Source organism: Somniosus microcephalus, chromosome 19, assembly GCF_052327205.1.
Source record: "Somniosus microcephalus isolate GS21.2 chromosome 19, FLI_Smic_1.0, whole genome shotgun sequence".
NCBI lineage: Eukaryota > Metazoa > Chordata > Chondrichthyes > Squaliformes > Somniosidae > Somniosus > Somniosus microcephalus.
In genome coordinates, this window is record NC_141005.1 from 44,410,490 (window position 1) to 44,423,670 (window position 13,181).

At 41.0% G+C, this 13,181-nt stretch overlaps 1 protein-coding gene across 1 annotated transcript in view; it reads left to right on the forward strand.

Annotated features, from left to right (window-relative positions):
* The window catches only part of dhx37 (DEAH (Asp-Glu-Ala-His) box polypeptide 37), a 40,254-nt gene that overhangs the window by 23,933 nt on the left and 3,140 nt on the right, over positions 1-13,181 (forward strand). The window contains exons 16-25 of the mRNA XM_085961697.1: positions 913-1,145; positions 2,193-2,304; positions 2,494-2,600; positions 2,738-2,926; positions 4,188-4,312; positions 5,287-5,403; positions 7,672-7,844; positions 8,694-8,808; positions 10,882-11,019; positions 11,299-11,393. Coding sequence (XP_085817823.1) covers positions 913-1,145; positions 2,193-2,304; positions 2,494-2,600; positions 2,738-2,926; positions 4,188-4,312; positions 5,287-5,403; positions 7,672-7,844; positions 8,694-8,808; positions 10,882-11,019; positions 11,299-11,393 — 1,404 coding nt within the window. The remainder of the gene's footprint in view (positions 1-912; positions 1,146-2,192; positions 2,305-2,493; positions 2,601-2,737; positions 2,927-4,187; positions 4,313-5,286; positions 5,404-7,671; positions 7,845-8,693; positions 8,809-10,881; positions 11,020-11,298; positions 11,394-13,181) is intronic.

Consider the following 13,181-nt stretch of genomic DNA (forward strand, 5'->3'; position numbering starts at 1 on the left):
GTTTCGTGCATGCACTGCGCATGCGCTGGAAACCGGAACTTCCGTTCCCTTGAAGGAAGGGGTTCAGAGGTCAAACGCGTGCGCCAGAGAGGCAGCGCGTACACCTGGAACTTCCGATTTTTTTGCAGGTTTCTCCGTGCGGGTAAGTCCCTAGCAGCTGTGCTTTTAAAAAGCAGTCACAAGGCCTGCTTTTAACAAGGTAAGAGGTTAATTAAGTAAAATTAAAACATTTTTTCCACAGGTTTATCATTTTAAAATACTTTAAAGAAACGTAAGTTTATTTTTAGCCCTGTTAAAAGCTTTAATTAATTTTTTCAAAAATTTAAATTTTTGTTTAAAATAGTTAATTTATGTAATTTATAGTTATTTTTTAAATGTGATTTAAAAAAATTTTTTATTTGAAGTTTAACTTGGGTTTTGGGGCCGATCTCTATTCATAGATTTGACAGGTCTTCCTGTCAAATCTATGAATAGAGATTCCCTGCTCCGATTGGCTCCCCATGGCCCACATGATCCATGGGGACGCTGCGAACTAACTTCGCCGCTGGGATACGCGAGCACTGCACACCGTCCAGGATCGGAATCCCACGCAGCCCCACAGCACAATGGCAGGCGCGCTAGGTAAGTGCAGGTTGGGGGCTTGCGCCTGCGGGAAGCCTCCGACCCGGATTTCTGGCCCATTAATGTGCTTATAGTGAGCTAGATATTCCTAGGTGGAGAAAACTTGGAAAATCGCAGACCACCTCTGTCCAGCGATCCCGTTATTGACTCCCCAGAGTCCACTAACCACAATTGGAAAGCCAATGGATTAATTTATTTCTGTACAGAATTACATTTAATTTACCATTTATTCAAAAACAACAAGGAAATTAGACACCACTATTCTGAAATAGCTGATTCTCTATTATTTAGGTATTTCGTCCACCTCCAAATGGCACACGGTCGTGTGTGGTGGCAACCAATGTAGCCGAAACCTCTCTCACTATCCCAAACATTAAATACGTGGTGGAATGTGGAAAGGTGAAGAAACGCTTTTATGATAAAGTTACTGGAGTCTCGTCATTCAAAGTCACCTGGATCTCTCAGGCTTCGGCGAATCAAAGAGCAGGTCGTGCTGGTCGCACAGAGCCAGGTCACTGTTACAGGTCAGTAACTGAACTTAACAGTAAATAATAACCATCCTTAAAGCTAGGCCAACACAGTGGGTCAATATTCTGTCCATTGGGGTGAAACGATTGATTTTGAGCCCATTACTGGAGTTCCTAATCTCTCTGGGCTGTCAGCAGGTGAGATGGGGTAGAGCACCTCTCCACCAGCACTTCCAGGAGGGGAAATTGTTGGAATGATCTCCCATGTGACAGTTGCATTGTTCCCAATTGGATCTGCATGGGCAGAGATCTTGGGAACTGGCAGTTAATGGTGTTGAACACTGGGTGAACTTATACAAGGGAGGAAAACGTGATTTCTTTTAAATGTAGTAAAAACATTGACTAGGTTTTGTTTCAATTAACTTTGTTTCTATAAACAAAGTTTTTGAACAAATCGATTGGCTGTTACAGTCACTAACTTATTACAGTCATTGGAGGATGCTGTATATTTACATATTTTGCACAGAGCCCTTAGTGGCAGAAACTGAAGTGCTGAAGCTGTGGTACGGTCCTAACAAGATCCACATGTTTTTGTCTTAAAGCTTGAATATTGTGACAGGTCTGATCTTGGACCTGAAGCCTTGTAAAAGTCACAACTGAAGGGGATAGGCTATCCCTTCCAGAACAATGAACTTTATCTATAATTAGTAATCTAAGGGGCAGTTCATTCATCCCGAGCACCCAGAATGGAACCACATCACAGGGAGCACGGCTCTGATAGAGTGCTACAAAATTGTAGTCCTAATTTTCTAGCCCATGCTTCCTGCGAGGGTGGTTCTTGCTGGAAGTTCAGGAGTGTGGAATCGCCCCACTAGATTTATTTTAAGTCTGTGCCTTGATGCAGTAAAGCGAATAATTACATCTAATAAATTGCTCTTTTAAAAAAAAAAAAAAAAAAAAAAAACCAAATGCATGTCTCAGAATGTAGTATTGTGTAGATTCAATGATGGAGAGTACTATTCTGGTCTGTTGAATTTAAGGCCAAACCTGTAACATTTGACTATGTGAAGTGTGGTATTAAATGCAGTAAATGTTTGTGTGCAGGCTATACTCCTCAGCAGTTTTTGCTGACTTTGAGAAATTCTCTGCAGCTGACATCACAAGGCGGCCTGTGGATGACCTTGTTCTGCAGATGAAAGACTTGAACATTGAAAAGGTATGTTTGTGGGAGATTTACTTTCTGAGGTTGAAGTATTTTGCTTGTTTCACTGCAGCCAGATCTTGTAATTGAGTTTTAGTTTAGATTGAGGACCTCTCCAATATTAAATAATCCAGGAGGTAAAGGGCCATCAATACTGTTACGCTCCTGAAAGATGCACAATTAATTTGATTCTTTGTTGGGCAGGTGATCAATTTTCCATTCCCAACACCTCCGGCGACAGAGTCGCTGATAGCTGCTGAGGAGCTGCTCATTTCTCTTGGGGCTTTGGAGGAGCCACCAAAACATGGAAGGTAAGAGCGGAACTAGTCTGCTTTAATTCACGTTTTCAAGTGATGGTGCTCATTTAAAGAATCTCTTTTTTTAATTTGCCTTAAGCCAAGTGCAACTCAGTTATGAACTTATTGCAGGTTATTGTCTATTCTTTCAGGTTTAAGGAATTGGAACGGGCAAAGCTAACCTGTCCTATCACACCTCTGGGTAGAGCTATGGCGTCCTTTCCTGTGGCACCTCGATATGCAAAGATGCTTGCTTTAAGCAAACAGCACGACTGTATGCCGTATGCCATTATAATAGTTTCTGCTATGACTGTAAGAGAGTTGTTTGAGCAGTTTGACAGGTAAAGTTCCCATTCATATTTAAGATCACAGCATAGTGGAATTTTAGTTATCTGCCCTCTGATTATCCATCTGCTTTATTATGGAGAATGGGAGACTAGTGGGAGTCTGAATTACAGCATTTATGTTTTATTTCAGAGCAAGGTCCTCAGGGCAGCAATAACCGCTGTGGCTGCAACAGTTTGCATCCAGCAACTGGACCCGAGACGGGTCCAGGACAACTGACAGACGAACACTCCCCAGCGCTGAACCGAGACCGCCACCTACAGAGTGAACACTAAACATAGTGAGCACTGACCTCCAGCGCTCCTGTTGACAGCCTCTCGAACACTGATCTTAGTGAGACTACAGACTTTCAAAATCAATACAGTGATGCCTGTTTAAACCTGTCCTGTTGAGAAGCAGGTTTAAACAGGCAGGCTCTGAATTGATTTTACAATTAGCAGCTCTGCTGAGATCATTGCAATGGAGACTGCCAACCAGATGACTTGAGGTTGACATGTACTGTACTGCCTTTAGCGCTCACCTCTGTACCTGGGAGTGGGTGGGGGCTGTCCACAATTGCAGGTCTGTGGGGATTTGTATATCCGCAGATGAGCTGATGCAGTGTCAGCTGATCCTGAGAGAATTCAAGGTCGTGGCTGGGGAAAGGCAAAGGAAACAGCATTGCACAGTAATTTGGGAGTTCACAGTGATCTGCTGGGGCCCCTTCCATTATGGCAGATAATCAAGATTCCGTTATACTGCATGTTTAAGTATTCTTAAAAGTCGTTACTCAGTATGCTAATTGTTAGTTTCTTGAGCTAGTTCATTCCATACTACTTCCAGCTCTAAGTCTGTTGTAATTGTTCTTTAAAGCTGGTTTTGATAATGTTCTGCAGTATTTTTGAAAGCACACTGGCTGACCCGATGAATAGACCGAAATAAAATTAAAACATGATTGCTGATTGTTGAAGTGTTTGGTTTAACATTTGTTTGCATAATGACATTTAAACAAAAATGTATAATTAAACTCAAATTGTGAAGCGTGTTACTTGGACAAGGTACTGGAATCCATTGCTGCCTATGGAACCACAAGTTCCCTTTTAACTTGACAATAAAGCCTATAATTTTCATCTAGAGGTTTAAATGTTTCTTCCTCTTCTCGCTAGGTGCTGAAAGAATCAAATAACATGTTGTATAATTATCCTGCTTTTTGTGTTGCGTGGTATGTTGCCTTTTTAAAAGAGCTTTTGTCTAACATTTTTGACGTGCTGTTTGCAGACCAGCCATCAGTGATGAGGAGGCAGAAAAACTGAAAAGGAAAAAGGCCAGAATCTCTCAAATGCGGTGGATCTGGGCTGGGCAGGGTCCATCTCTTAAGCTTGGAGACGTCATGGTCATGCTTGGTACGAAGAATTATTTAAATAGCAGGCAGCTAAAATCTCTGACTTGCGGTTTCGTGTCAGACTCTCGAGCAGTGTGACTTGAGTTCAACTCTGTCCCAAGTGATGCTTGTGCTTAGGCTTCCATTTTGTGCAAGGGCAATAGATGGAAGACTACCCAAAATTAGAGCCCTTCCCCATCCCTCTGGAATGGCTCTGGAATTCCCTCCCTAAACCCCTCCGCTCCTGCACTTCTCTCTCCTCCTTTAAGACACGCCTTAAAACTCCTCCATGACCGAGCTTTTAGTCACCTGTCCTAATATCTGCTACTTCGGTTTGATGTCGATTTTTGTCCAGTTTTGCTTCTGTGAAGCGCATTCGGACATTTTTCTGCATTAAAGGCACTAATGTAAATGGTAAGCCAGCTGACACTTTCTGTCCAGGCTCGTGTATGTAAAAAGGACCAATAGTTTGTTGGATAAGATATCACAGCACCAGTATCCAGAGAGCTAACCCAGCCATCTTCAGGAAAAGAGGGACATGGGGAAAAATTGGGAAAATATTAGTTGTAGCACTTTTTAGGACAACTGTATTGAATTAATGTTCGGGATGGAAAGGGTTAACACTAAGCAAAGTGGCTAAATTTCACACAATTTTAAGAATACGTCCAAACATCAAGAACTGAGTAGTACGATAGCAAAATACTGCAGATGCTGGAAATCCGAAATAACAACAGAAAATGCTGGAAAAACTCAGCAGGCCAGGCAACATCCGTGGAGAGAAATTAGAGTCGACGTTTCGGGTCTAACCCTTTTTCAAAACTGAGTAGTGATTGATTAAAAATTCTACGATAAATATTGTATTTGAAATGGCAAAAGTAGTTGATAGTATTACGACACAGTCTTAAAAATGGTGAAAGCCTATAATTTCTAAAGCACATATCCATTACTGTTTAAGTAATTAATTAGCTGTATTTCTGCACCTTGCTGTCCATTCAGGTGCTGTTGGTGCTAGTGAGTATACAGGATGCACCCCTCGCTTCTGTACAGAAAATGGACTTCGACATAAGGCAATGGTTGAAATCAGACGTTTGCGAGGGCAGCTAACTAACGTTGGTAAGAGTTGATGAAGACAATTGGACCAAACTATAATGTTAAGTATTAGAAGAATGTTCCAAAATGTAATACAAAATAGAATTGGAGCTAATCTTGTGGCGTGGCTTGGTAATTGGTTGGAAGGTAGGTGACAGAAAGTAGGGATAATGTACTCTGACTGAACATAGAACATAAGAAGCAGGAGTAGGCCATACGGCCTCTCAAGCCTGCTCCACCATTCAATAAGATCATGGCTGATCTTCGACCTCAGTTGGCGCAATGTGACGAGTGACCTCGATTGGCAGGACGTGACAAGTGGTGTTCCCCATGAAGCTATACTGGGGCCTCCGCTTTTCATCATACAGGAAACTTTGTGTTATCCAGAGGCTAAATGTCCAGCAAGCTCGAGCCACCGGCAAAAATCAGGAGCCGTTTTGTTAGGTTTTTTTTTCTTCTCGTGGCTTTTTTTTCAACAGTCAGGCTCTGCAAAGTCTCTCTGAAGCTGTTGCTAAGCTACAGAGACGCTTCCAAGGTACGGCCGACTGTTTAGAAGCTGTTGCTAAGCAACAGTGTTTGTTGCCAGATATGGAGCTGAAAAGCTCCGTATGCTTCAACATTAATGCTGGTTTGTCCAGCAGTTTTGAGGGAACGGCAACAGCTCGGTCCCGTCGGTGCCGGATAGCACAAAGTTTTCTGTATTTATCAATGACCTGGATGAAGGAATAGAGAGTTGTATATCCAGGTTTGCAGATGGTTCTAAGTTAGGAGGAGCTGACAGATTAAGTGATCTAATTGAGGCATTTAAAGTAATAAAATGATTTGATAAGAGTAGATACAGAGAAACTATTTGCTCTGGTGGGGAAACCAAAACAAGGGGGCACAGTCTTAAAATTAGACCTAGGCCTTTCAGGAGTGAAATCAGGAAGCATTTTTCCCCCACACAGAGGGTAGTGGAAATCTGGAATTCTCTTCCCGAAAAGCCTGTGGATACTGCGTCAATTGAAATTTTCAAGACTGAGATCGACAAATTTTTATTAGGGAAGGGTATTGAGGGATATGGATCAAAGCGGGGTTAAATGGAGTTGAGGTGCAGATCATCCATGATCTAATTGAATGGTGGGACGGGCTCGAGGGGCTGAATGGCCTACTCCTGTTCCTATGCTCCTAAGGGTGAGTTTGAGGGTAATCATCCAGGGTCCCCACTCTTCAGTATTCAGAGGTGCTTGCAGAACATGTGCGCGCATGTGTATAGGGTCATGCCTGGTTGGAATGGCCCCATGCTTAAACAACCTGCCAATAATCATGAAAAATGACCATTTGACGTAGCACCTGAGCTCTGTTACTGCGTGTGGAACTACACCCCAGTAGTTGAGGGGTCAAGAACGAGGGGCTATAGATACAAGATTAAATGTAAGATTTAGAACTAATGGCAGGAGAAACTTTTTCACAGAAAGTTGAGAGGCTGTGGCATTCACTTCCAGGGTTAGTGGTTGAGGCAAAAAGTATATCAACATTCAAGATTAGATTGAATAGGTGGATGAAGGAAAAGGGAGGGGTTGAAAAAGATATGGGAACAGGGTGAGTAAATGTGATTAGAACTATTTATTCGCATGGAGGGTATATACCATAACGGACTGGTTGGGCTGAATGGCCTGTTTCCATGTTGAAACTTCTATCTTATTTCTATACAAGTAAATGTTGTGATTGCCCTGGCTGGCTTCAATAGCTACTTGAGGTAATGCATTACGTTGCACCTATTCCATAGCTCCAACATCCATTCTATATATAAAACTCAATCCCATTTGTCCTCTTTTAGCTCTTTCTGCTTGCGCTGCTGCTTTTAAAGATTTGTATATCTGCACTCCAAGGACTCTCTTCCTCCACACCGCCGAAAGTGTTACCATTTAGGGTATAGTTCCATTCCCTCTTTAATTTTCTGTTAACTACTCCAACATTTAACTGTGACGACATTTGCCACATATCTGTACACCTTCCTAACTTGCCGATGTCCTGCACTCTTCCCCAGTTTGGTAGTAATAGTATCAAAGTAATAAACCTTGCACTTAAGTTACACACAATGCAGTAGCCCTTTTCTATATCACTAAATATGTAATAGAAAATATATGGTTTCTTTGCTGAGGAAGCAATAAGCCATTCCTTGGTTAAGATAAGGGCTTATGTAAAGTGCACAGTGTAATTATCATATAACTGTTTATTGGAATATCTGTGTGAATAATTTGAATTTGGTTGTTTTGTGAATGGTTTTTGCCTCTTCCTGCTCTTCTACAGTGAATGCTGTCTTCCCAGAAGCTGGCTTGTTTATTGATCCCAAGATGAAACCACCAACAGAAACTCAGGTCACGTACTTAAGACAGATTGTAATGGCTGGTCTTGGGGATCACATTGCCAGGAAAGTCCAGCCGGAAGAGGTGCTAGATGAAAAATGGAGACATGCTTATAAGGTGAAGTGAATTGAACCTGGGAACTTAGATTTGATATTTGAGTAGTGAGGCTTTCCAATCTGTACTAGAATGTGAATGAAGGATTGGGTATGAAGGATTATCAAGGGGTATCACAATCGGGAACTTTGAGTGTCACATGTTTCAATGGTACAGAGTAGATTTTGCTCTTTATTAAAATTTAGAAAGAAAACCACTTTGGCCATAATACCTTTCACATTGGAATAATTTGGAAGATGTTTTACTGTGCTGTGACCTCAGGTCTTTGGATTAGATTGAAGAATTTCTTCAGCAAACATTTTCTTTTGAAGACATGTTTTGTTCCGCTGTATTTAAAGGAAAGTATTTTTTCCAAAGTTCTCCCTCATTATAGAAGAAAATGATACTGTCACCTTAAATGTCCTCAATATTCTTTTAAAGGTCACGTTCTTGCCATGGAGACTCTAAAGTAGGTTCTCCCTTGCTGCTAAGTTACTCAGTAATGACAACAACTTGCATTTAGATACTCTGGTGACATTGGCGGCATTACAGATTTTGGGGGTTGTAACTTCAAACCACCAGAGAATTTCCCAGCCCCGGAAACTGCACTGCAGGATTGAAAAACAAATGATTCCGCCAATAACTGAATTTTTCAGGGTTTGGCAGATCTGGAGCAGCTCTCTGTCAACTTGAAGTCACAACTCCCTGTATTTGTAATGGAGGCATTCAGGGACAGACGAGTGTTCTCTGTAATTAATGTCACGGATTGGTTTAGCGGCAATGGAGACCCTATTCATAGGTAAAAATAATGTTAAGAACTGGCTGACTGTTTAGTTTTTAAAATAATCAACTTTTATCTGTTGTGCTCCACAGACCCCTCTCATCGATGAGCCAGTGTTTATCCATCCAAATTCCGTGCTGTTCAAACATCTTCCTGAGTTTGTGGTTTATCAAGAAATAGTGGAGACTTCTAAGATGTACATGAAAGGTAGGAAAGAACCACCTCCAAATTAAATTACAAACTTTGCAGTCCTTTAAACCAACAACATCACCACAGAGTCTTCTGATTCATAAATAAAAGGCACTGCCATTAACATTGAGGTATTGAAGCATGTTTTATATCTGTTGCACGTGGCCACTTTTTCCTCTTAAGTTTGCAGCACTTGTCATTTTGTGACCAGGATATTGAGTTACAGGAAACTTTCGATTTACCGGCACCTAAATAACCGGAAATCTCGGTTAACTGGCAAAATTCAGGAGTAGGTTTTACTTCATCTTGTATTTGCCTTCCTCCGTCTGTTGCTGTGCAAGGGTGTGGCTGCAACTGTTGCTAAGCTACAGAGACGCTTGGAATTTGTGGCCATTGTTCTGCACTTGTTGCTAAGCAACAGGGTTTGTTGCTTTATACGGAGCTGTCAGCTCTCCCTATCTTTTACTATAGCTTTCGGTTATCCGGAATTTTTGATGAACCGGCACCACGTCGGTCCCGTCCGTGCCGGATAAAAAAAAGTTTCCTGTATAAATGAGCTGCACTCTATGACAAGGCTTTCTTTTTTTTTAAATCAGGAAGGATGGATTGACTTCCAGCTGAAATCCTCTGGCGTCCAAATGTTGATTCTATATATTTTTTTAAAATGTAAAGCTTCAGTGTGACTTTTGCAACTGCATTTTGATTATCTCTTGTATTTCACATCAGCAGTTATCACCTAACTATGCATTTTTAAATGCAGACAGCCCTGTTAACCTACATGAGGCTTGAAGCAACTTAAAAAAAACAACTTTATTTTGCATCCCGAAGAAGGCAATGTTATCTGCACCTGAAATATTACCACATAAACCAGGCTGATTCAGCCCCGCAGCTATAAAGATTCCCAATCAACTGGCACAAATAAGAATTTAAAACAAGTACTGTATTCTGAATCTGTTGGAAAATCTTTCCTTTTGCCATATTATATACTGTTTTGTAAATATGCAAATTTTTAAATTAATTTAATGTCAAACTCACCAGAAATTACTCCTTTCCCAATTGCTGTGTTTTACTCCTATACTGTATAAACAATCAGGAGCCTGAAGTATTGCAAAATACTTCCAATGTAAAACATCCCTAACTGTACATCAGTTATCAGGGGAAATGTAGTTTTTAGTGATAATTTGGGGCCTCATTTGTTGACTGAGCCTTCAGCAGTGTCTGGGGAGTTTCATTTGCAGATCTGCAAAAGAGTACGGCTGAATTTCAGATATGTAAGTGACTTCAACAGACGTTTTTCCCAGGTATCTACATTGGAACTACGTTAATATTGAAAGTTCTTTAGCTACAGCTACACACTTTGCCATCTTCTTGAAGAGAATTTACCATGTATAAACTCCTTTCAGGTGGGATACAATACTAAACACAACACTTAATGAAATTCTAGTGTGGTTATCCTCAGCATATATTTGTAAATAGGAACATTATAGCATGACAAGAAGAGTGATTTTCATACATATTGTTTTAATGCCATGCTTCTGGAAGATTACAATGAAGCAATAAAGATTTCTTTCTCTCTCTCTCTCTCACATCTGTCATGGAGATATTATTTGCAAGGAGTGTAACTTGATCTAGTTTTCTTCAATTGGTACTAGTGCCACAATAGGGTTGGAGCAGTGGCCTGAATCCATGTGCCACAACTAGTGAGTGGGCAGCATATGATGAAATCATTTTTCAGTCAATCAGAATTATGATTATTGAGAAAGCTGACAGCATTGACTGTTTTATTCTCCAACCGCAGATCAATTTGGAGGTGAATACTTTTCGTTAATAGTACACACCTCGCTCATCAGTGGCTCTGAGAGAGAAGTGGAAGGTATCAAATTGTGCTAGATCAGTTTTTTGAATGAGGAGCTGCTTGGCAGGGTAGATGAAATTGTGATGGGTGTCACAGTTTAAATGCCTCAGAGCTATGATAGCAATTCCAAATTATGTTGGTGCAACCTTGTTACAGATGTTCTATTTATTATAAGCCATATTTTTTACTCTCACTTAATGCAAGTTTGAAAATTGTGAAATCTCTCCTATTACCAGGGCTGACCGAGATTGAATCCGAGTGGATCCCTCTCCTCCTCCCCCAATATAGTCACTATGGAAAACCTCTGGATACACCACCTCCGCGTTACTGCCCTGAGACTGGCCGGATTAAATGTCACAGAGGAAGTACCTTCTGTAAGTTAATGTGTTAGTCATTGGAGAATGAATTCCACATAATGGAATTCAGATTTATTTTTTAACTGTTAACTAATTTTTCTTTATATTAATTGGACTTCGAGGAAGGGATTCTGCCTTATGGGTAAGCGGTAACATAGAAGGACTACAGAATGCTGGGGGAAGGAGTTTAAATCTAAGAAATTTACAGAGTTCAGCAAAAATGTTCTCTGAATTTTTTTGGTGTAGATTGGTAAGCAGTTTATATTCATCAGTCACTTTGTTTCTCCCTGGTTATAGTCAGAGTTGGCTGGCAACTCCCTGCAGTGGAAGTGGACTACCCAGAAGGACTGGACCGATACAAATATTTTGCAAAGTTTTTATTGGAAGGAACGGTGAGTACTTCCTACACTAAAGGAGTGAAATTCTTGCTGTCAATTTTACACCCCAAAGATTTCCATTTTGTTATTGCAACCTTTTCACTAAAATTATCAATGGGATGAATTCCACCCCTAAGAATTGGTCAAACACGTTAACAAGAAGTGGCAATGAAACGGTAACTTTGCTGAGGGCAGTATTTTTTTCTCTCTGCCTTTTTCTGGCGGTTATCTCTCCTGCCACTCCTCTCTCGGAGGTGTTGCCTACTTACTGAGGTACAGTTTCATAGGTGCCAAGTCGGTATCTGCTACTTTCCACAAGTGGTCATTCTTCATGTGTGAGCCTCGATAGTGAGTGGTGGTGTGCTGTTCAATTTCATGTGGCATCATACTCATCCGTGTCCTCACCAGACATCTACACTTTTTCTTCCTCCCAATTTTGACACTGTAATGCTTGACTCAACACAGATGAGGAAACCTGGGACCTTCTTGGTCTGTATGGCTGAGATACTTAAAATCTTCAATGAGATCCCCCCTCATTCTTTTGTATTCTCTTGAATTCAGAAGAATGAGAGGGGATCTCATTGAAGCATACAAAATTATTACAGGGCTTGATAGGGTGGATGCTGGGAGAACGTTTCCCTTGGCTGGGGAGTCTAGAACCAGGGGCCACAGCCTCAGGATAAAGGGTAGGCCATTCAGGACTGAGATGAGAAGAAATTTCTTCACACAGAGGGTGGTGAATCTTTGGAATTCTCTACCCCAGAGGGCTGTGGAGGCTCAGTCATTGGGTATATTCAAAACAGGTCGATAGATTTCTGACTAGTAAGGGCATCAAGGGATATGGTGATGGGGCCGGTGAATGGAATTGAGGCAGAAGATCAGCCATGATCTCATTGAATGGCAGAGCAGGCTCGAAAGGCCAAATGGCCTACTCCTACTCCTGCTCCTATTTCTTATGTTCTTATCTGAGCGCGGTATAGCTAGATTGCAGATATATAATATATTGTTCTTAAATCATTGACCAATTTCATTGCAGTGATGATGCTTCTAGACATTGAGGATTATTGGGCATAAATTTTTCCAAAATCATTCCATAAAGTTTTTTATGTGAAGAAAATTGTATAGCTAGGTCCCGAATAGAATTAACTCATAACTTTGTAATCATGAATTGCCACTGTATATTCGAAAAGCAGTGTAAAGGACAAGGTTTTTTGTATTGTAATCCAATCAAATGGATCTTATTTTGATACTTGTTCAATAAATGCGTGGTAATGTTACAGTGCTGGTTTAAAAACAACACTCCGGGTGAACTGGCATAGTGAAGTACTAATACACAACACATAAATGGAAAGGGGATCGACATACACATCACCAAGCTCCCAATTTCATTCATGTTACTTTTGTGAAATGCTCTCCATGGACCGGGCACTTTGTCGTAGGAATGATTGAAACATTCATGGTCGAGTCATCCCTGGGTCACACTTGTAAACTTCCTAATAGCTGAACTCAGAGTGGGATTGGCAGAGACTTGAGAGAAGGTGCCCATCTGATTTATGTGTGGTCAGAGAGATTTAATTTGGGGTGGGGAGAGAAAATGAGGTAATGTGGCCTCGTCGGGCTGTTATAGTTTCTATTTGTTTGACTTGGAAGGTGAACGGACAGTTACTAATCCCTTGAGCTGTTTATGTTAATAAATTAAGATGCAAGTCAAATTAGTTACTACAGGAAACTTTCTGGTATCCGGCACTGACGGGACCGAGCTGGTGCCGTACCATCAAAACTGCCGTAGAAACCAGCGCTAAT